We start from the raw sequence: 24154 nt of genomic DNA on the forward strand, positions 1-24154 counted from the left end.
AAGAGATAAACAATGTTAGCTCGTAATGTCGGCATGCACTTCGAGCGGACGTACGGATGACTGGACGGACGTTCGATGAACAGGGATTTTTTCATATATTGGACAAGTGTTTACAAAAATAAATTAATTAATCGCACGATTTATGGGTGTTAACGCGCGCAATGTAACAATAAGCTCTTTGTTATGTTAACACAGCTAGTGGCCGGGGTAATTCAATAAGTTGCCCTTCCAAAACTACAAACCTTCAACTTTGAACGAATGGGATTTTGAATCATGAAAGTTCTTTTAGCCTTTAGGGCAAAAGCAAGTAGATTTTCTTACGCAAGTTATCTCTTTTCGCAAGAAATGACCCAGCACCCAATGCGCGCTGAGAGTTAATGTTAGAAGAATGTTTTTAAAAACAAACTTTATGGAATGAGCTTTATGCAAACATTTGACGCAATTTGCAAAGGCGTTTCTTGTCAACGCAAGTCAAGCAGGTTCGCAAAAAGGAGTCTACTAACAGATGGGAGGATATCAAAACCCCCGCTCTCCCCCGCAGGGGCTTTACAGAGGTAATAATGCGCACCTTAATGTGACCTCGAATATCACTGGAAAGCAATATCGCAAACGGCAAACAGGAAAATTTGAGTTGTGTTTTTGCGTGCTTTGACTGCCAGAACCATGAAGCTCATTTTGCCGCAAGAACACGTGTATCACATCACGTGTAACCACGAGATGGAAACTCGCGACTCGTGGGGCTTTCAGAGCCGAAGTTAGGCTTCCACAAAACCTATCATAATGGCCATATTCGGCAGTATCAAGCTGATTTCACTTCCAACTTTGCTATAAATAGTGCCAATATGCTCAAGAACCGGAATTTAAAGCTAAATTCGGAAACAGCATTCATGTGGCCAGCTGTGGCAGGAAAGTCGAAAGATGATATTTGCGTCAGCGTTTATGTCACAGATTAACTTGTTAGTCAAGTCATATTGTTAATGTGGATATCGAATCCCTAGATCTAACCAGTCTCCAACATTGAACAAGAGCATAGAACGATAATTATAAATATAATAATAAAGTACTCACTCTATTTGACGGTTCAAAGAGGAATGTCTATTTTCGTTGGTGACCTTTATCTCAAGTGCCTTAACATAATCACTCATGGTGAACAAAAATACACAAAGATACAAAATGAAATATTGTTTGCCAACGTGAAAGTAAAGTGCCTCTTCAACGCACATCCTGAGGGGCGTGTCGGGTACATCTCCACCGTGAATTCATCCAAAATACGAAAATCTTTTTGAGAAACCCACGGGTAGGTAGATATCTCAAATTCGATGGTACAACCGTACCGCATCACCATCGAAAGGGAGTGGTCATGAAATACGTGCGTGTCATTCGGGGGCGTCAACGTTTCAAACAAACGCTATCCGGTAGATAAGTATAAGGAATGGGGAATAAACAGTACGACCACTCTAAGTAAGAAAAAAAATTGTCTCACCCATATATTATTAGGCATGGCATTACCATATTCGCAGCCAGTCAATTGCATGTCGAGCCAATCAAAACATTGAGCTGGCTAACGGCAGCCATAACTTATCAATTAAATCAACAGATAATAACTGATCACCGGGTTGCATAGTGAAGTTGCCCTATTGTTCTCTCGCTATACTGTGACTTTATCCATCTTTTGACTACCAATCTGCCTCTGATAATGAGCGCTTGGATATGAAGCAAAGTATATTTTTTTAGGATGGGAACAAATTTTTTTCTTGTCTAACAAAATGTTTTATTAGAAAAAGAAGATAATTCTTATTGCAAAGCAGAACCAATTTGAAAAAATGTAACCACGTAATCAAATGAATGTAATATAATTGTTACTACTACAAATCATCATGAACTGGTTTAGAAGTTGTAATGCCAAAATTATGGTCCAAATAAAATAATAGATAGCGGAGTACATCGCTTAATTCAGTTTTCATTTGTTCAAAGAATACAGAATTGCTTTTATAAGTAGATTTAGGCAAGTATGAGCATGTTTACATGCATAGTTACTGCTCCAGTTTATTTAGCGTCCCCATCTAGGTGCACAACCGGGGTACTTCATTTAGATGAAAATATAATGTCATACAGTTGTTAATTGTTATATACTTACTATTGTCAGTTGTTACTTTCACTTTGTTTTATGCGATGTCGTGTTTTGGTTGCATAAGAGATCGCGAAGATGTGAAAACATGCAGTCGTTGTAAGATTAACAAATACTGTTCAGTTGGATGTCAAACAGCCCACTGGCCGCAGCACAAACGGAATTGTCTACCAGCAGGTAGCGAGGTTCACCACTTATTCCACTTCTGTGCAATAGATCTGTTCCCAGATTCAACCAATCCAGTCTGGTGGCAATTTGGTTTTCAAAGCATGTCTGACTACCATGAAGACGTTAATCCAAGAGAAGGTTATACAGCTCTGGTAATATTGCTTGGACTCTATCAAGCCATAAGGATTGATGTATCTCTAGCTGAAGACCCAACTCGCTCCCAGCCACCAAGAAATACTATGGGCATGTCTAAAAAGATGCTGCAGAAAGCATACAAATCTAATAAACTTGATGAGCTCCTCCATCGCTTCATCAGCAACTCTATCAGTAACTATGGTGACAAGGTTGCAAGTTATTTGTTTTGGTGGCGTGAAAACAAACTGATAATTGGGCCTACCATACCAACTTCAAGCAACAATGAGGAATGGCAGAAAGTCAAGGAAGAAATGAGAAGACAGATCTATGCCAAGTACTATGAGCATTAGAGAAAAGTTTGTTGATTGAGAAGATGCAGTTATTGAAGCCTAAATAAGGTCGAACTTCAAACTTGGTGTTCAACAGTTACCATGTTGTGTTTTTAAACTTTTATACTTGGCAACTGGTTGTGTGGGGAAACTATTCAGTGTCTATGTTTTTTTTTTTAATTTTGAAGGCTTTAAACAGTACATACATTTTAGCTTAGTTGTTGGATGATTGTGTTCAAAATCAGTCATCATTGCACTTTCTTGTGTGAATAGTGAAAAAAAACAAATAACACTCAAATTCTTCACTTCCATAAAAATAATGTCAAGGTCCACAATATAGGTGAATTCAGGTTTGTAGTCAGAACCTGATAACAAACATCTCCACCATATCACAATGAAATGGTTGATCAACAACCATTACAAGATTCCTTTACTTCAAAGTAGATGCTTCAATGGGACACCAGTAAAACCTGGTTAGTATTTGCATTAGTATTTATAAAATTGTTGAGAACCCAGTGGACTGTGAACCCAGCAGTAATATTCACCTGTAGATCAGAGCACACCTTGAGTGCACTCATGCATATAAACACATGTGCTGAGGAATATGAACATTTCATGTTTTCAAGTTTTTTGTCCCCATGGCCATGTAAAAAAATATTTCCACAAAAAGATTTGTCTGGCATTGCTAAACTTTGGTTAGGCTATAACTCTCATCACTGTATAAAAAGTTTCAAAACCATAGGCAGCAAAAACGCAGTTATAACACGCTGAAAGAACACGGTCAGTTTTTCGTCAACAGCCACGGTAAGAACGAAGTCAGTACTTCGTTAAAACGGGATAAGAACGTGGTCAGTGCTTCGCTAAAGCGCGATAAAAACTCGTACATCACTTCGCCTACACGGGGGCAGAACGAGGTGAAAACGTCGTCAGCACACAGCAAAAAAGGTGTCATTATCTCGTGTAAACACGTTCCAAGAACTCGGTCATTACCAGCAGTTAAGACACGGTCAATGCCCCGTGAACACGCGGAGTGTTGTGTTAACACGCGTTTAGAACACGTTCATTACTTTTTTAACACGCGGAAAGAACGCGGTCTTGCAGTTCTCAAACAGTACGTCCAGACCAGGTCATTCAGTGCTTTTTAAATTGATCTTATAAAAAATAGCCTAGATATTAAGTATTTGAAACTACATGTATCAATAAAGTACGTATATTATACAACCGTCAATTCCTGTTTTGTTCACTTCATTTCATATCCCAGTGGATCAATCTGGTTTTCCAGGATTTCAATCGAAGATTGTCGAAGCAAAGAGAGAAGCTTGCGTAGTTCGTCTTTGCGAAACACCTGAAAAAAATATCGTTTGGATTCGAGTGTTGTGAAATTTAGACAGATTAGACTACATGAAAAAGGCGGGAAAAGTTTATCCCGGAGGTTAATAGGAAATTGGAATATTTAGAAAGTATCTAATGTTATAAAAAATGGGATTGGAATTTAACGAAATATCAACCCCCGGAAATGATGAGCTCAGTTATAGCCTTATAGGGAACTTTAAATCTGATGGTCAAAGACGTTCACGGTTCAAAAACTTCATAGTTATCAATCTTCGGTTTTAGAGAAAAAAAATGCTTCAAGTAATCGTTTGAACGATTCACAAATAAACTGATATTTCGCCTATATTCAGTGTATTATCGGATTGCTTTTGGTGAAACCAATTACAACCGTGTGAAGGCTGTTTTTTTCCTGAGAAAATTATCCAGGGATAATTTCCTGAGAGGAAACCAGTCTTAAAGACTCCGAACATCATAACACGCCAATGACGAAGTTTACCTGATACAAGGCGGTTTTTGATGATGCAATAATATCTGCCAGTTGCAGGCATTGCTTGTGCTCATTGGCAGAGGAAAGAACGCTTTGCAATAGGAATGTCAGAAAAGGTATGCACAGCTGGCGAAGTAAACCAAGTTGACGTGCTCTTGATTCTCTTGGAGTGTCCTCCTGAAACGACAAGCATTTTCTCGCAATTCGGCCAGCTAGTTTCTAATAATATTAGGTTCTTGCAGGTAACACTAACCCAAAATACTAAGGAAGCGATCATTATTGGTACGGGGCGGTACTGATGAAATGCTCTGCTTAAATAATTTTGTGACTTATGAAATATCAATAAATATAAATGCAGACATTTCTACCCAAATCAAATCAGATCAGATTTATTTTTCTCAACTCGACACTATATCACCTGATGATAGTCATTTTTTAATAGTTTTCCCACGACCAACTCAGTCGCGGCTAGATCTATAAAACTATCCCCCCCCGCTAAAATTCATATCTCTTAGATCGAGAAAACTCCCGTTCCACCCCATACATATCCCACCTCAAAGGGACAGATTTAAAAAAGTACACCTTCTACTCCTAGAGATCCTACTTCAATCAGGTAAATCTATAAAAACGACACCTTCTACCTCTACTCAACCCACCTCATCAAGGTCTATCATCCAACCACCAGGGAACAAAAGAACGTTGTATATTCGATGGGACGTTTCCTGAAACAAAAAATTGCAGTATACTCACACAATTTAAGATTTCATGTGGTCGAAAGAATACAAAAGTTGATCATATCATATCGTTAATCGCAGAATTTTAATATACCTTTGTATGCAGATCCAAAGCTCTTTCCCATCTGTCTCTTTCCGCCTAAATTGCAAAGCAAAAAAGTCATTAAAAACAATAGATAATAAGCTGAAAAATAACTCGTTATCTATTTTTTAATGCGTTTGGCGCATGAGAAGTGCGAGGTTCGCTTTAGGCTCTGAGGGCTGGTCTTCATTTAGGTCTTTTTACAAAGTACCAGATTGCTATCGAAAGCGGTCAATAAAAGTGTCAGGTAATAAAAGTGCTTTAAATGCCAGAAACCTGACAAAATAAACTAAATCCATCAAATTAATAAGTATTTTCTACTAATCGTTGCTCTATAACGGCAAACGAAGCTGAGAAGATCAGGTAGCGTGTAAACAGCTGTCTTAGTTGTGATTGTGAAAATTAGTTTTATGAAACATCTTCCAGTTGGCAGCAGTTATCTCTCGGATGTTTTTGTTTAACTCCACGTCCCACGACCCACATGAAGTTATGTGTTTGACCCATAAATTGGGAGACCCAATGAGATTTGAGGGGGCAAAAATTTGTGAACACAACCCCTCCCCCCCCTTTAATGAACTTTCAATCGGCCTGCCCCTGTACGTGTTTGCAGTCAACACATTTTCTTCACACCTTTTTACATCGGTGAAGATGACTTGTTCACGAGCAATCACGATTTAATGGAAACCAACCTCAAGCCTCAAACCAACCGAAAATATTTCACCTAAATAGGGCAATAACAATCACGCTATCACATTTACAACATGACATCTGAAGTGCCTGAGAATTCAGACCACGCGTACACACGGCAGCCTTTTTGTACGTTTCCATTTGTGTTTTCACGAAAAAACAAACGCAAACGCAAACAATTCATGACAAAAGTTGGAGAACATTAATATCTTGGTAGTATTTTTATTGGATCTCGTGAATCTAGCGTCAGACGACGGAAAACTGTCATTCCACGGACTGAATTGCGCAATTGCGTTATCTTAATGGATAAATTCGGATTTGAAATACAAAAGAATTCTCGAAGCAAGCGCTTCTATTTTTACAACACTATCTATTCCATCACCTCAGTGGATAATTGCAAAATTAATGGCAGACATGATAAGTGTATCTCTCCGCTAGCTGTTGAGTTCTCACAGCAATAAAACGCTCATCCCACGTATTAATTAAGACAAATTGACCATATGGAAAAATTCGCGGAGCGCTTCACCGCTGAGATAGACAGAGTTAGTTAGACTGTGCACTGTTGAACAACAAATAGTTCCCAAAGATGTTATGCAGGAGCATCAAATATTTACCACAAGTTTAAATAACCGTCTTGCTATCGCGAGCGCTTTAACCGAACACCAAAAAGTAATTTTTCTATCGATATTCAACTTAGAATTTATTTGTATAATGTTGTTTATGTTACGGCGGGTTCCATTAGACAACATTTTTCGATCAATTTCTTTTCAATTGTTATCGGTCATATGCATAACCAAAGCCGCTCAAATCAAGTTCGACTGCCCCCTCCTGGTTTTAATGTAGTAATTATTAAAATCAGGTGAGGGCTATCTATATGTGCATTCGCTCGGATCTTGTTAATTAAAACCTTTACCACACACTGTCGGCCAAGTAAATCAAGTAAGTATAATATCGAGTTTTGTGATTGGTTTTTTGTAACAATAGTGAACGGTGTTAACGACTCGTTCTTTTGAAAGTCGTGTGTTTTATTGTTATCATAAACCAATAGCAAAGCTTGTTCGTGTAGGTAGGTACCGACCCAGTAAATGTAACTTAGCTTCAGTCGGCTCTTGCAATTGAAAAGATAGAGCGAAAAATTTTATTTCATCGTATAATAATATCGCCTGATGGAAACCATTCTCAAAGCTATTGCCTATAGTTGTAGCGATTAACCGATCCGAATTTTGTAATATAAAGCCCAAAGGCCTATTGCTTATCAGCTTATAGACGATCTTTCGACAGAATTTTTCAGTTAACGAGGGTGGTTTGCTAACAAAATTGTATGCACTAAAAATTCACGGATTTCATGTGATTTAAAATCTGTTGTTCAAGCATCAGAAGAAAGCCAACAAAACGGACTAAATCATATAAACTAAATTAAGCGACTGCAAACATCTTATAGTGGACTGTAGTGATGAGAGAGGGCCAAACATTCCTTTGTCATCCCATGTGTGAAAATATAGATGAAACTCAACTTCAACAAACCTGGTAATGTTTTAATTCTTGTTCAAAAGCGACTTTCTGCGTGAACGAAACGGCCCCTCTCGTCTTTGGTTCTTTCTGGCGAGGTAAATACGAGTTTGTCAGTTATTTATTGTAAAAGGCTTTGCCTCCGGCCTAGATTTTCCTCGTGCCGTGTAAACTCTTGACTTCGGCTAAACCTAGGAGGCTAGGCCTGCCTTCGGGCTACGTTTTCACGAGTTCTGAACGGAAAATAACGATTACTCACCGGAGCATTCCGATGAAAATGTTCAAACCACGCATCGAAGGTTTCTAAGGCATCCTTAACAACACGAAGTTATCAAAATAAATGCATATTTTATTCTTCAAAAATGGGCATTTTGTTACCGCGGGAAAAGGTTGTGAAGTCCATCTCGACAATCATTCTGACCAGTGATTGGGTAAAAAATGAGCGCGAGACATCTGCATGGTATTCAGCTTTAAAAACATAGCACAGAAAAGAGAACATACCAGATACGCCTTTATACAAAGATATTCGCGGACTGAATTACTATCTTGAGGAGTAAGGGGCGAGTCACCAGCCTAGAAAACAACAATTCAAACGTTCGCAATTCAAAGATTAGGTTAAGGCCCGTTTACAAGGACGAGTTATCCCGACTAGGCGAGGTAAAAAGCGCATCACATCAAAGGCTTAACCTGATTAGTCTTTCATCATATGCAGTATTCACCTCGCCTAGCCAGGATAACCCGCTCCATGTAAACAGGCCCTTAGAACATGCTATCTTATCTCAGCTGATCTGAGCTGCTGCCATTGAACTCTATAAAAACTGGAACGATAAGGTAGGGAATACCAGCTTTGGGTAACACCTTAGAAAATGTCAGTTTATTAAGTGTTCTGACTTAAAAGCTAAGATTTCCACATCTCTAGACATTCACCTTCATTTGCCAGCGACGATGTACGACATCGATTGAGTCCTCGGGAAGTTTTTCAAATATACTTCGAGCTGCCTCGTGTTTTTTTAGCGCTGCAAAAAACAACATGAGTCTTCGGTTACCACCATCCCGGTGGCTTGAGATGCGTTTTTCTAGCCTGGAGATAGTTCTCTTTCAAAAGAGGCTGCAAATACCCACCTATAAAGCATCTCATTATAGCGTTGCTCTGTTTGATGGCTTCTGCCCGCTGAGATGGATCGAAAATCAGCCATTCTATGGCCTCAATCTTTCTTCTGTCCTCCTGCAGGGTTAAAGGAGAACGGTTTGAACATGAAATCCCTCTTTCCAAAACGTTAGAGAGAGGTATTTAGTGTAAGAGTGTGTGTACTATTAAAGAAGGCAATGCATGTTAAAGAGGGGTACATTACTACAAAAGTTGGTACATTACCACAAAAGTTGGTACATTAGCACAAAAGTTGGTACATTACCACAAACGTTGGTACATTACCACACAAGTTGGTACATTACCACACAGGTTGGTACATTACTACAAAAGTTGGTACATTACCACACAAGTTGGTACATTGCCACACAGGTTGGTACATTACAACAAAAGTTGGTACATTACCACACAAGTTGGTACATTGCCACACAGGTTGGTACATTACTACAAAAGTTGGTACATTACCACAAAAGTTGGTACATTACCACAAAAGTTGGTACATTACCACAAAAGTTGGTACATTACCACAAAAGTTGGTACATTACCACACAAGTTGGTACATTACCACAAAAGTTGGTACATTACCACAAAAGTTGGTACACTACTACAAAAGTTGGTACATTACCACACAAGTTGGTACATTGCCACACACGTTGGTACATTAGTACAAAAGTTGGTACATTAGCACAAAAGTTGGTACATTACAACAAAAGTTAGTACATAGTTAGTACATGGAGACATACTTATCAGAATGAGACACATTATTGAACAAGAGGAAATTGCTATGGAGCGAGGTATTTTACAATAAATCAGGACACCATTACAGTGATTTGATTCTTGGATCAAACCAAGCACATACAGTTCCTACCTGAGTTGTAGCAGCCTCAAGAGCGGAGTCTTCTTGTATCTTAAAATCATCCTACGACGATAAACAGATATCCTGTTGGTTATTTCGCCATTTCACCGTCGGATTATAATCAATAGAAAAACAAAAATTACAGAGCTATAATGTCAGAACTGACCTTGCCACGAATGTTCTCCACGACAGTCTTGGTGATGCTTGCAATATCCAGGCCAGAGGACTCAGCCAGTTCGAAGCAAAGTTTTCTTTCATTTTTATCAGTGATATCTATAGCGATCGATGATTCCGGATCAGTTCAAGAATTGATGGTTAGGCTCGGTTCAAAAGACCCCCTCAAATGTTTTCACCTCCCATTTTACCTAAATTGCCTTAATGATCTTAATTTCTTTTTGTTAAAAAGCTTGTGGCAATTGTCAGACTTAAGTGCATTGGAAGTTGGTTGATGACACCTGGTTTGAATTGGACCCACTGTCACCTGCTGTCTTAGGTTAACGGATTCAATTTTTCAGTTCACAGGAAAATTTTCGAGAATATAATTTCCACCATACCTTCCAAAAACTGTGCATAAAGCGTGACTTGGAGATCAGCTGGAAGATGACTCGTATAAATTGCGACTAACTTCAAATGCCTGCCTTTTATCAGTAACTAGAGGGAGATTTTAGAAAGTGATAGAAATGAATATGGCTAAACTTCCATGTGAAAGAATGCCTATTTATCGCGCATATTATGATGCTGATCGACTCCAAGTTGGATTTCCACTTGCAGAGAAATGGTTAGCTAGCGAAATATTTGCATATTGTCTTTTGAAGTGAGAATGGTCAAGTTGAACTAAAATACGAACGAGTTTTGTGATTGGCTTTTGGTAACAATAGTGAACAGTGTTTATGATTCGTTCTTTTAGAAAACAATTTCTATAGTTCATTGTGTTTTATTGTTATCATCAACCAATAGCAAAGCTTGTTCATATATAGGTACGTACGGACCCATTTATTTCAAAAGAAAACATGCAAATACATGTATTTCGCTAGCGAACTCTTTCGCTGTAAGTGGAAATCCACCCTTATGCTTTATCATTTACGCACCTGAACAAAAGACTGCAAAATTGATACACACATAGTGTCCTAGAGAAGGATATACAGAATTTACAAAATAGTCTTTTTAACTTAACAGAGCTGTATACGACACTGGGATGTGGAAGGGAAACATTGTAAAGTAAGTGAGGATCAGCCAGACTCCGTCAAAACAACAGCAATAGCAAGTATTAATTAAGAAAAGCCTGAATTACTGTAATAACTATGAGCCAACTATTTACTTCGAAGTCTCAAAACGATTTGAAGGAACAGGAAAGAAGAACAAATGCTATTTCAGACTATGTACATACTTTTGTTTCCATGCCAACAGTCCTTAGGAACAATATAAAATGAGCCTAAATTGAGCAAATAAAAAACTTCAAACAGTTGAAAGTACAAATCATTTTCTGCTTCACTTCTGACGTATGGAAAGTGGTCTGTTAATAGATAAACTGCACCTTATCTGCTTCTACTGATTTTCTGCATGTGTACATTACAAATCAACGGACTACAATACATCCATCAAAAGCGAATTGGATCGTATATAAACGAACTTTCAACGAGATTCTATATTCATTCTGCTATACAAGCATAGTTAAGGTGGCTTACCATGAACCTCAGCATGTCTGAAGGCAATGCTTGATCATTGAGCCATTCAAACACCTCCTCTAGAAGTCCTAAGAACAGAATATTATGTTGTTTTTATTACAGGTTATGTAGAATATTTTCCTATACAGACAATGCACTTAGGCATAGAACAGAATATGCACTCAGAGCGTTTGCCATTAGGCGGAATTTATTGATCGAACGAGAATTTTCGTCTAACTTTCTTTTCAAGTAGTTTATCTTTACCATCTATATCATTGAGGATGATGTATTTTTGTATGACATGAAACTGTGTGTTTGACGCTTCCCGTACGGCCTTAAAAAACGAAGCGACAATGAAATGATTTTGCTATAGATTTTCGCGTTTGAAATGAATAGGAAAGCAATACTCTAAAGAACTGTACCTCATTTTTGCTGCCATGAAGCTCTTTAAATATTTTCTCCTGAGTTAGTCTGGAAATGGAGATTTTATTACATTACCATGCAATGGTAGCGATATGTTCGCGCTACATGACTAAGTGACTGAGAAACGAAACCTCAATTAAAGACATTCGCGAATGCAATTCTGCCGTTTTTTGCCGTCTTTACATGCAGGCGAGCAAACTTTTCTAACACGACAAAACGTTTTCATTGACTTTTCAGGCGATTTTCGCCGGCTCATCCATACACAATCATTTGTCAAGCTTTTTCTTGTCAACAAATGCACTTGTCATAGAAATTTGCCTTGAAAACAGGAAAAGCTGTCAGCAAATAATAATACGCGTAGGACAATTCTCGGTAATTCCTGTTGAAGTAGAAATGCCAAGTATGTAAAATGTTTTAAAACGTTATTTTTTTACGGTATAGTTTAAAAACACTTCTCTACAACTAATATTCGAAATATTTATCAAGGAAACGTTATGCTTATACAGGACGCGTTTGTTTTTTCATCCGTGTTAAACAATGGTGAAGTTCTTGGCTACTGAAAAGCTTGACAAACAAGAAATCAAACTTACTTGTTCCACCCGTACGTCCACCATGACTTTGAAATAAGCCCACAAATAATCTTCCCACGAAATGCACGCAGGTAATATCTGAAAAAAAGGAATTATCAATAACAGGGGACAAAAAAGGTAATAAAGGAATGCAAATTAAAGGGAGTTATAAAAATGGGATGAAGCTTGATAGAATGAAATGGCAAAGTGATAAAATTTCCTGAGCTCGCTGACAAAATGAAATGTTTGATTATCTTAACTACTCGCGTTCTCTTGTCCCCCCCCGAATGTTTTTCCCTCTCCCCCGAATGTCGGGTTGTTTTCGCCTGCACAGAAATGGTTGCTGGTATTCAATGTTTACTTGTAAATTTCAAATAAAAAAGCGCGCAACTTGACTGATCTCAATTCAAAGAAAAAAATGCAAATATTGCACTGGCTAACCATTTCTCTGAAAGTGGAAATCCAGCTTCAGAGTGACGGCTGTGAAGATCCTATTACGTAAAATATTACCTGACGTAAATTTCCTCCAAGAGTTGAATAGATCGCCCTCTCGTAGACATTGTAGCAATCCTTTGAACGAAGTAAAAAATGTTTCGTCAGTTGGATGAGTTTCTTACAGAAGCAAAGCCACAGAAATGCCTGATATTTTCACGTTATTCTCATGTTTGTCAAAAAGCGAAGCCGACCGATATTCAATTTCAGATTTTTCACATGGACTTTTTATACCTGTTCACTTAAATTCCAACAGCAGTTTTTCCAAATATCACGATTGGGATTTCCCACTATAGGTTCTATTTTTCCGTTGTCAGTTATGTCTAAAGACAAAGATGGATCGCTCAATCTTCCAGCTGGGTCGGTTGTTCGAAAGGCGTTTAGCTTAAACGGTGGATAAGCCAAAGTTCAAAAATACTCTCATATATCTTGTGAATGACTGAACCTCCAGCATATGCATTTAATGTGTACTTCCATTGAAAATTAAACTATTTACATCGAAATATTTCAGCTCAGTTGTTCAATAAATAGATAATTTGGTCTCCAATTTTTAAATTATCCACCGTTTGAGCTAAACGCCTTTCGATCAACTGGCCCCTTGTTTACAGACAAATATGAAGATTGAAGAGTTTTTGGTAAATATTAGGAGTGCTTCGGTGTCAATCGCCGCTTTAGTTTTTCCTGGAAATATTGCAACAAATTCTTGAAAACGTCAAATTAATTACAAGAAAAAATCTCCTGAAACAAACAAATTCTTTGGCGCATGTCAAGCCTTGAAACATAGCATGCCATTCTAAAATTCCCTGGTAAATAAAATGTGGAGGCTATTTGTACTTATAATAAATAATATAGCTACCCGCTGTATATGAGCTGTTACGCACTCTGATTGGCTCAAATACGGCAGTCAAAACAACCAGCAATACAGCGAGAATTTGTTTTAAGAATTTAATAAAACTTTGCACATTTTCATAGTTATAAAGTTCCTGCAATATTATGAGAGCCAACTTGGCCCCCGCCTACATAAAATGGAAAAAAATAAATTGGAAAAACGTCCGCGTTCCTGGAATGACAATCGATCACTTTCCACAAAAAGATAGAAGTCTCAAACTGTTGTCTACTTTCATCTACCCATAACTTTTCATGATTTCTCACGGGCTACAAGCAGAGAAGGATATCCGTCGACCGTCTTCTGGAGAATGAGGTTTTAAATTTCAAAATCTTCTTCGTCACAGATCTCTACATAGTCGCTGAACGCTATCTTTAGTCTCGCCAATTATAAGCTCATCGTGTAAATGCTTTCAACTTAAAAGTTTTCAACTGCAAAGTTTCTGGAAAATCTTTATTTTCTATGACGGCTAACAATTACAATTTTAACCAATACACTAAAGCCTGGTTTCCATATGACGCCGACCTGTCGCCGACTCATTGTCTGTAATCATCCAAGGAGAAAATTATTTCAGAAAGACAAAAGATTTCATTCATCAGTAATCACCGACAATAATACTTTGCCGACGTCGGCGTCATATGGAAACCAGGCTTTAAGCCTGGCTTCCATGCGACGCCGACAAAGTATTATTGTCGATGATTAGTGATGAGTGAAATATTATTGGAGTGAAATCTAGCTTTTGTCTTTCTGAAATCATTTTCTCCTTGGATGATTACAGACAATGAGTCGCCGACAGGCCCGCGTCATATGGAAACCACCAGGCTTAAGTCACTCTTCCGATGAAAAATATTCTAGATTTTATGTTCTATCTTTTTTTACACCACTGATGTCGCACTTCAACAACTTCTTTAAAACGATCTTGAACTGTTTACTTCGCATGGAATATATGAGCGGATTGATGACGCCATTCGTGCAAGTTAACCAAACGCTGAAAATGCCGATTTTCTTCACGAGACAGGAGTCGCCGCTTTCCAAAGCGTAAACAACTTCCATTGCTAGCACAGGAATCCAAACAACAACTAAGGCCAATACGACATAACCCACTGTCTTTGCAAGCTTGATTTCGTACAAACGCTTTGAATTCGGCAAGGGGAACGAAGAGCTTAGTACAGATGAAAATTGTTGGCTAGTTAAGCGAACAGTCATAAGAATCCGTATATAACAGTAGCATATTATCAACAATGGCAGCAAGACATGTATTGCTAGGAAGGGGTAATAATATTCGTAGGGAACGTTCCAGGCGTATTCATTGCTGGGTGCTTGGTCGAAAGACAACGCGAGCAAAGCGACAATGAGGCAGCTGTATAGCCATATACAAGTCAATGAGATAAATACCCATTTTAAACTGAGTTTTTGAAACACGCTGCGTTCTTTTACGATTACCAGGAATCGGTCGATTGTTATGGCGAGGACTGTGAGGAAAGGTACAATCAGACAGAAATTCCACAGCGAGTTATAAGTGTCCACACCAATGGCACCGAGTGGCCAGTGGGGAGAAGCCCAAACTTCTAAAATTTGCAAAGGTGTTATCGTAATGGACGTGAACATGTCGGCCACCGATAAACCAACAAGGAACCAGTTTGATTTTATTTCCCGCAAAGGTGAGCACACCACGGCTACGCATATTAAAATGTTTTCAAACAAAACAAGAAACGATGTTATTGTGAATAAGATTGTGACAGGAATGATGAAATCCCAAGACCATGTGCAGGCCGTCGAAGATACGTTGACATTTGTCATAGTACAGGTTGAGAACACACTGTTCAGAGGAACAAGGAAATTGAAATCGTATACATTAAAATTGAAATCGTATACATTATAAATGCATGCACAATTAATGACAGGAAGTCGATTAAAATAGATGCAGTATTACGTAAACATTTCTACCTTGAGGTGTTAAATGTTAAATAACTTGCTCAAAGTCTCGCGTTATGCTGTCAATGTTTCATTGTAATTGGCGATGCAAAAGTATTGCTATTATAAATAAGAAATATTTTTAAACACTGTCTGTTCGAGGTCGCCATGGTAGTATAGATTATGGCAAATAGTATGGAAATATGTTAATGCTAATGTCTAAATCTTGATGGTTGAGTAATTCCGAACAATCTGGATAAAACCAATTGGATAGACAGCTCATATATAGAAAGTAGGAGGATTCTTAGATTTCCAAACTATCCCAGAGATATGAAACACTAAACCGAATGTAAAACTATTCAAATTATGACTTTCCACATAAATCTTTAATCTAAAATCTGAATCACTAATCGTTTTTAGCGTAGTTTCATTTTTATCGATAGCTTGCATGTAAATTGTGTGTACAAGATTTGAGCTTGAGTGTGCAACTTACAGCTTCCTCAATTAATTGTGATGGGTGACAACTACAGTATATTGGCACGTGTAGCCTAATATAGGCTCCATTGCCCTATTAATTCACGATCTCTAACAGTTGTCTTCCAGATGCCTCCCTTAGTCCTTGTCTTACAAAAATTAATTGTTATGAACGGCAAAGGTTTATGTGAACGGCAAAGTTTCTTCACTACTTAATATTGCTGTATTTTACCAGGAGTTTACGTTGTTTGTATAATACCAGGTAAATTTCACCGCCATGCAGAAGATGCCGAATTTGAAACACGAGGAAAAAACGATAAAGTCAATATTAGGAAAAAAGCCGATCATTTTTAGTGCTCAACGTTAAATTAATGTTAATGACTTAATGTATTATGAATTAAGTTTCAATATAACCAAAGAGCAGCGTGGCAGCGTCTTCAAACAACTTAGCATCAAATGTGGTATAACGTTTCGACCTGAGGGCCTTCGTCAGGAGAGTTACTAACTTACTAACCTCACTAACTCTCCTGACGAAGGCCCTCAGGTCGAAACGTCGAGAAGTGTTTTGTCTATTTAGGCAGTTGTTGTACCACATTTGATGCTAAGTATTATGTAAGTACTATGAATTAGTATTATTATTTTTGAACGCAGAAAGATTGCTTTATCGCCATCGAAGATAAACTAACCACTCTGAAAACATTTCCATTGGATTGTTTATCTCGGTTGAAAATTAAGGATGCTTTAAGTGGCTTCTTTAAAAGAGTCAAGATAGATTTCGCCCCAAATTAAGCCACGTTATCGATATAAACGCGCATGAATATCAAGCATCCTTAAATAATCTTTCAGTCCAATTGCAGTGACAATATAATACGAGATATAGTAGCTATATTGATATGCATACTACAGTAAACGATCATTTGCACAGCTGTGTATATAGTGATGTTGAGCGTAATTCTAGACTAGAAAGACTTTCTTAAATATTATTAATCTCGGGCATTCATCTACAGTCTTAGCTTTTAGATGGCAAATGATTTTATAACACAACATTAGCACGCGTAACCGTAGAGAAGCTAGGAAATTTTCCCGCCAAAAGTTAAAAATTTTGAACAAAACAATCTTAAAGTGAATTATCAAAATCTAAACAGCATATAAGTCATACTCAACACCAGAAACATTTTGAAACTAGTGAGGTACAAACTAAGATTATAAAAAAGGAGAAACTATAATTTATTGTCTGCTCGAAAGCAAACTATTATCTATTGTCCCTCTCCCGTCCCCTTTCGATCCTAAAGTACCCCGAGCAAGCTTTTACACTAACCTTTGTTGTTGGAATTCGGATTGTGATATAGTTTCCAGCCCTCCATCGTAGCCGCTCGCCATGCTTGACCGCACTTGATGCAAAGTTCTTGAGCCTACGACACGATTTTTAAAAAGCCATTATTAGACAACATATATTAGACAAGGATATGCAACAGTTGCCGGGAGTTAGCGACCATTGGCGAAAGTCAGCGAGAGTAAAGTGGGGGGGGGTCAGATAATGGGGATTCGTTCAGAGAGGTAGTATGAAATTAAAACTCCCTTACCTGCTGTAGTTTACCAGCACGGATATAAGCGAACAAATGCTTCAAGAGACGCCTTTCGTCTTCCTAAAATAGGAGAATTTTAAGTCAGGCCTGTCAGGGGGGTTGAGTCATATTAACATGTTAGTGTATGGTTGCAATAACTCAAGGGAGTGCTCGTTGTCGATGATACTCGCACATAAAAATTTTTTGGTTCTGAAGTTTTTCTCCTGCAACGAATCGGTGTCACATATAATGGGGAAACTTACTATGTCCAGATCAGCGATTGCTCGGTTTTGTCTCACCGGAGCGTCTGGATCCTAAACATTTTAAACCAACAAAACATAGAATCAGAAACGTTTGATAACGTATATAGACATCCATCGATGAGGAATTTCTTTATTTCTATCCTAAAATCAACCGTTTCATATTATAGAAAATGCACCTGGAAATTCGGTAAATTTTTAAAACATTCATGAATAACTAAGAAGGAGTATTAACAGCATATCAGTTGCACAAACTTTTTAAAATTAAATTTTTTTTAGGACGACTGAGCCAACATATTATATATATTGCTTCACTTTTGGCATGCCTTAATCGTGTACGAGTTTTCATAAACATGAACAAGACTTTACCCGAGTTTCCAGAACATGCCTCGTCAGCCTCGATCAACTATTGATACACTATGAGTACACTACTACGCACAGAGATATTTTTGACCCCAACATATTTATCAACAGAAATCTCATCTCCATAGGGTCAGTTTTCTAGTACAACACTGCAGAGCACTTACCATTTCTGTTACAAAGGGACGTTTTGGAGCGGTCGTCGGACCAGACTGCTCCAACGAGTGAAGAGTGTTTTCCCTGAAAGGAAAGAAGTGCTCGATGGATATCAACTTGTGTTAAACAAAGTAAAGTAGAGGTATATTAAATCATGGTAACATCAATACTTAAAGATCTGTTCAACGATCTAATTTTGTTGGATCCAATTCACTTCTGACGTATGAAATATAGTCAGTTATTGATAAAGCAGTACTGCATTGGCTTCGGTGGATTTGCTGCTGATATACATTACAACGCAACAAACTATAAAACATCCACCAGAAGTGAATTGGATCCAACAAAATTGGATCGTGTGAACAGACCCTAACATTACTAGTAGTGCCTGGCATTCTCGCTGGAAGTCATAGGATACATGTTCATTTGTTTAATTTAGTTACCAGTTATAGAAGTTCCCAAAGTATTCGACATTTTCAGACTCGATAAAATTTTCCAGCCAATCTTCGCTGTTCTTTTCCAACCAATCGATGACCAACTAGGATTATACGAAGATAGACATACTGTATATTATGATGTTGTATCAAATCCATTGCTTTTCACAGCAAACAGGTTTGATTTCGAACAGAATCGTCGAAAAATGTGAAAGTTTGCAAATGTTGAAAAACGTTGAAAAATGTGAAAGCCTTGCCCCAAATTGGCTTTTGATTGGTCTATCCAGTGGGCATTAGGAGATCAGTTTATACACACTCTCATGAAACGACACATTATCTACCAGCTACACAAAGTACCTGATTACGACGTGTGCTTGCTTCTCTTTTGTACAATTCCAGAACAATTTCCCTCTCGCTTTTATTCTTCACAAGAAAAAGAAAATTAATCGTTCAAATAAATGTATATAGATCATTCCTAACTAGTTCAATTCTATAAAAGTTGAATTTAAGCAGAGCTTGACAACTTACAGTTTCTTTACTCACGGTCTCCGAAAACAAATCTTCGTCATTACTATCAGTTCTTTCTAGTCTGTCCCTAAATAAAAAGCGGGAAAATGCCTATAAGGAAATATGGCCTTCTTTACATCAATCAGGAGGAGAATCCCTCCTAAAATGGCACTAAAAATTGCAAGTGTGAACAGGCGTTGAACTGAGCGAACTTTTATAATAGTTTTAACTACATTCTTGTATGCGTCAAGACCCTGGCCTCCCCATAAACGCTAACCTGAATAAGTAGCCGATAAGCCGCCATGTGTATTTCTCCTGGTTTGTAGCATCCATATGTTTGATTCGTTTGGAAAATCTGCGAGAAATTTCAAAACAAAAACTCTTAAAATGAACTTGATTTGCTTTGCTACCTTTGCTACGTTTGGGGTATGCATTAGATATCCGATAGTACACGATACCTTGCTCTTCCAGGAGTGCTTTTCCTGGCAAAATTGTAAATAGCGGACGCAGTATCGCTACACAACTACAGCATAAACAAAAGCATTGTCATGTTTAATAGTGATTTTGTGAAAAGCGAAAACTTAGAAAACAATGTACAAACACATGAATAACCAAGTATTAAATAATACATTGTTGGTTAGTTAACCTCAATTTTACAATCAAAATTCGATGTTGCAAGCATCACTGTTTTTTCAGATTAAAATGATGTATATTGCGACTCAATAAACTACAGATTTGAACGAGTTTTGACCAACTGGCCTAATTTACTATTAAATGTTAAACATCTCCAGAATCTAACCTTTTCATATTCATCTACCAATTGGAAAACTTGAGAAGAATGTGTCAGCGTCGTGAGGCATTTGGTGAAGCCTTCCAGTAGGACGTCAAATGCTGCGAGAATGAAAGAGCTGACTGCAAAATTTCGCTGAAAACCTTTTGACAGTTTAAATGTTTGTTTCATTTATGTAGTAATTAATACAGGACAAAAGCATGTCAATGAAAAAAGAAATTGATTCAGGAAAGGCGCTTTCCACGAAATTCCAACAATATTTCTACCTGTTTCGACCGCATCCATTTCTGCGTAAGTCGTCGTCGATCTCGTAATATCAGTCGTTCTCTCATCCTGGAGAACATTGCATTTCAACATTGATACAAATACATGATTTAGAATAATTATGCTAAAATGACAGTAATTTAAACGGATTTCATCCAACAACCTTATCAAGTCTCACCCTTTTCTTAACCCTTACTCCGTGTTTGCCAGCCTTACCCCATATAGTCTCCCACCCTTGGTCCCTGTTTGCCGCCTTCACCCCGTGTTTGTCACCCATACCCTTTAGTCTCCATGGTTTCTCCGAGTTTGCAACCTTTACTCCCAGTTTGCCACTTTTACCCAGTGTTTGTCACCCTTACCCCCTAGCCTCCCCCCCTGCTCCAAATTTGTCACTCTATCAACAGCAAAATACAGTTAAGGGAAAGCACATTTACCTCAATGAAATATTGACCAGTTGGAGTAACCGGTTTTGTGTAACCACTGTCATCCATGAGGGAAATACTGGCCTGAAATACGTATGAAAAGCCCACGGTAACTGACGTGCAAGAAATAGTACCAAGCTACACGTAGCCTCTTATTACGAGGTGGAAATTGTTTATAAGATGGTAGCACAGTCAATTAATGATCATATTCTCCGACTTATTTATGTGCTGCTTTAAAGAAACGTTCGTTCACAGCCTTGAGGAGACTTACATCAAAATGTCTTCCAGAATGGCCGAGTTTGGAGCGTCCTGGCGTCGTTCCAACCATATTCAAATACGATGTGTTCTATAAAAGGGTTTTTTAAATGTTATTTCCCCAATTACCAAAGCGTTATTTACTAGCACTAAACATCGCCATACCTGAATATCAAAACTACCTTCGGCTAAGGACGAGCGACCACTTGGAGTGTCTGAGAAAACAAAAGCAAGAAACGGCACAATTGAAAAAATGAAAAGTTGTTTTCTGCGGTAGTAATCGATAAAAGGTGGCGGCTTCTTCATTACGTCTGTGCAGATTAGTTTTAAGGCTATTTGTAACGCTATCTGTAACTTGTTATAACTCTACTGATGAAGGTCCTTAGGCCAAAACATCAGATTTAACTCTTGTTTATGTATTAGGGGAAACGCTAAAAAACCACATTTGATGAAAAGTTACAGTTATAGAATGAGGCCTGGTACATACACTCTAGTCGGGAGTGTGTGTCACTGACAGCAATATATACCACTGGACCGCAATATGACAAAAACCACATTTGATGAAAAGTTATAGTGATATGATGAGGCCTGGTACATGCACTCTAGTTGCGAGTGTGTCACTGACCGAAATATATAACACTGGACCCCAATATGACAAAGACCACATTTGATAAAAAGTTATAGTGATATGATGAGGCCTGGTACATACACTCTAATTGCATGCGTGCGTCACTGATCGCAATATACAACACTGGACCGTAATATGACTGATACTTCTGGGCTACCTAGAGACAAGTCTGCCACAATGTTTTGTGCTTGAATCAAAGAGTTGTTATGATTTTAATTTTGTAGATTCTAAGAATGGTGAACAGGATGCTTACAGGAACTGTGCTTGAGTGTAGGTAAAGTTTGTTGATGATTTCCTCTCAATATTGACCCTGGAGTGCCAACCGTACGATGCAAGGGTGACCCCATTCGCCTGGGGCTGCCGACAGCATCATCCAACATTTTCAGTGCTGTAACACCAGGTTAAGAAAATGGCAATACAAATGTTTGAACAACAAACCTATATTTTCATCAGACTTTACTGCTAAGTGTTACTGAATTCATAACAATTCTAGAAACAGTTCCCATACGAATGTTTGGACAATAACCTACATCTCAACCAGGCTTTACTGCTAAGTGTAACTGAATTCATAACAATTCTGATAACAGTTGATATGGCATCGCATCAGATTGGTTGCGTTTGCAGTGATGAACACAGTCGGTTTGATCAAATTGTCAACCAAAATGCAAAGCTTTGAAATAATGTAAAGTGCAAAAGGATACATCTTTTTATATTTTGTTTCCTCTGCTCATTTCTACCAAGGCTTACCTGATGTTGAATGAATATAAACACAGTGAAATGGACTTAGCATTGCAACCAATAAATACAAGGCTTTTAAGGCTAGCATCAGTTTGTGGAACAAATTTGTGGTGTTTATTTGTAAAATTAAGCAGATGCAGTCAAGATAGTCTTATTACATAATATTAACTGCAGTTGCCAACCAAATAAAAGTGCAATCTCAGTATAAGACAAGACTTCTTACAATACATACCTCTTCAGAACCATTTGTGGAAGGTGCATCATTAGAATCTGCTTCAGGTGGATGAGTTTTGCTAAATAATCTTCAGAACAATGAATTATTTTAAAAATGAAACATTAGCCTTTGCAAAGCACAGTTATCAATCACCACTACATTTAAGTGCATTTCAAAAGCAGCTATCTTTCTGTTCTTATAACCTCTATAATCTCTATAACCTATACAATAAGAGAGAGGTGCCTAAATACTTTGTAAGGAGATAGGCATTTTTCAAGAGATGGGCATGCATGATTTAGAATACAAGCCATCAAACGTTTCTGGTTTAAAGTGGCATATACCTTTGGTTTCGTTCCTTTCTTTTTGTATCAATATATTCATTCATTTCGGCTGGATTGAATCGTTGATGCGTTTCAGAATACTAAAAATCACAATTAAACTGCATCAAACTATGAATCTAGGTGATATTTTTAAGATAAACATGCCTAGCTAAGGTTAAGTTTGCATTAGGGCAAATATCTGAGTAACTGCGTCTGGTATATATAACGAATACTGTACACTTTCACAACTGCATGCTATTGTAAATCTCAGAGAAAAAAACGCAATTTGCTTAATTTCCAAAGTGGATGCTATAACCAGTGATCACCACATTAATAAGTATAGTGTGTAGATAGTGTAAATACAGAAAATGAAACTAGTTCGTTATGTTTAAATACGCTACTTTCAAAATGACATAATTTAGATTTCACAAAAAATCGAACCTGCCAAATGTATTTAACAGTTGTGTCTGCTCCATTAGCGAAATCCTCGCTCCTTCTTGATTTATCCAGAGACTTTCTAAGACCTGCAGCAGCGCTTCTTGTCATTGGCATCTTGTATTATCTTTGTAGATCGCAGCGTATAATTTTTCAAAAAGTACACATTTTAAACATACCTTACACGCGTTTTGACCGCCATTTTTATTTCCAGGTTTTCCACCTCACAAAAATTCCGTTCCAATTCTCCTTTTTAACCTCCATAAACTGTCTTTGAAATTATTAATGAATTCCTTTATCAAGGAAAATAACTCTTGAATTCTTCATTCATTCCATTGTTGGGGTTTGTTGGACAGTCGTTCACGGCGGTTCACTTGTAACAGCAAAAGAAGCGAAGAAAACGTCCAACTTTGAACTTTGCTCCTTAGGAATAGGAGAAAATTTACAAATGTGCTTTTTTTAATTTAGCTTTATTTACAAAAGTGATAATTTGTTTGCCCCTTACCTTTTCCAAACCCGCCGGCCTTTCCTACTCTTCTTGCACCTTTCCAGCCCATCATTTTAATCTGACCGCATTACTTATTTATCATAAAAGTTCTAGATTTAAAATTAGAATAAAAATATTCAGAATGGTTGGAATTTGGAAAATTAGCTTGGAAAGTCACTGAAGAGTGAAATGCCACCAGAACTTTACTATGTCATACAGGCAATAACAGGCGACATATGAATTGACATTAGCCAAAAGAAAAGCGCTTGTTTTTACCACGGCACTACAATAACGCTTTAAATTCTC

The 24154-nt window shown here is 37.7% G+C and overlaps 2 protein-coding genes across 2 annotated transcripts; both read right to left on the reverse strand.

Moving 5' to 3' along the window:
• Positions 1-3485: 3485 nt before the first annotated feature.
• Positions 3486-24145, reverse strand: LOC114515864 (nuclear pore complex protein Nup107-like). Its single transcript, XM_028535185.1, has 39 exons — positions 23867-24145; positions 23368-23784; positions 22948-23027; positions 22625-22694; positions 22356-22401; positions 21908-22042; positions 21192-21241; positions 21043-21117; positions 20784-20855; positions 20352-20418; positions 20095-20186; positions 19754-19818; positions 19573-19650; positions 19317-19383; positions 19146-19211; positions 18798-18892; positions 18369-18441; positions 17845-17895; positions 17600-17662; positions 17335-17428; positions 12977-13065; positions 12761-12820; positions 12272-12349; positions 11523-11592; positions 11280-11347; positions 10982-11026; positions 10683-10721; positions 10149-10245; positions 9761-9867; positions 9607-9657; positions 8714-8816; positions 8519-8607; positions 8093-8164; positions 7851-7904; positions 7607-7681; positions 5408-5452; positions 5236-5301; positions 4589-4756; positions 3486-4105 (listed from the first exon to the last, which is right to left on the reverse strand). Exons 2-39 carry the CDS (start codon positions 23476-23478, stop codon positions 4001-4003), a joined length of 2931 nt encoding a protein of 976 aa, XP_028390986.1. The 5' UTR covers positions 23479-23784; positions 23867-24145; the 3' UTR covers positions 3486-4000.
• LOC114515819 (alpha-1B adrenergic receptor-like) lies at positions 13707-15452 on the reverse strand. The gene has a single exon (XM_028535138.1). The coding sequence runs from the start codon at positions 15426-15428 to the stop codon at positions 14487-14489; it is 942 nt and encodes a 313-aa protein (XP_028390939.1). The 5' UTR covers positions 15429-15452; the 3' UTR covers positions 13707-14486.
• Positions 24146-24154: the final 9 nt, after the last annotated feature.

This window comes from Dendronephthya gigantea, unplaced genomic scaffold (assembly GCF_004324835.1).
Source record: "Dendronephthya gigantea isolate DGI-Jeju-01 unplaced genomic scaffold, DenGig_1.0 000005F, whole genome shotgun sequence".
NCBI lineage: Eukaryota > Metazoa > Cnidaria > Anthozoa > Malacalcyonacea > Nephtheidae > Dendronephthya > Dendronephthya gigantea.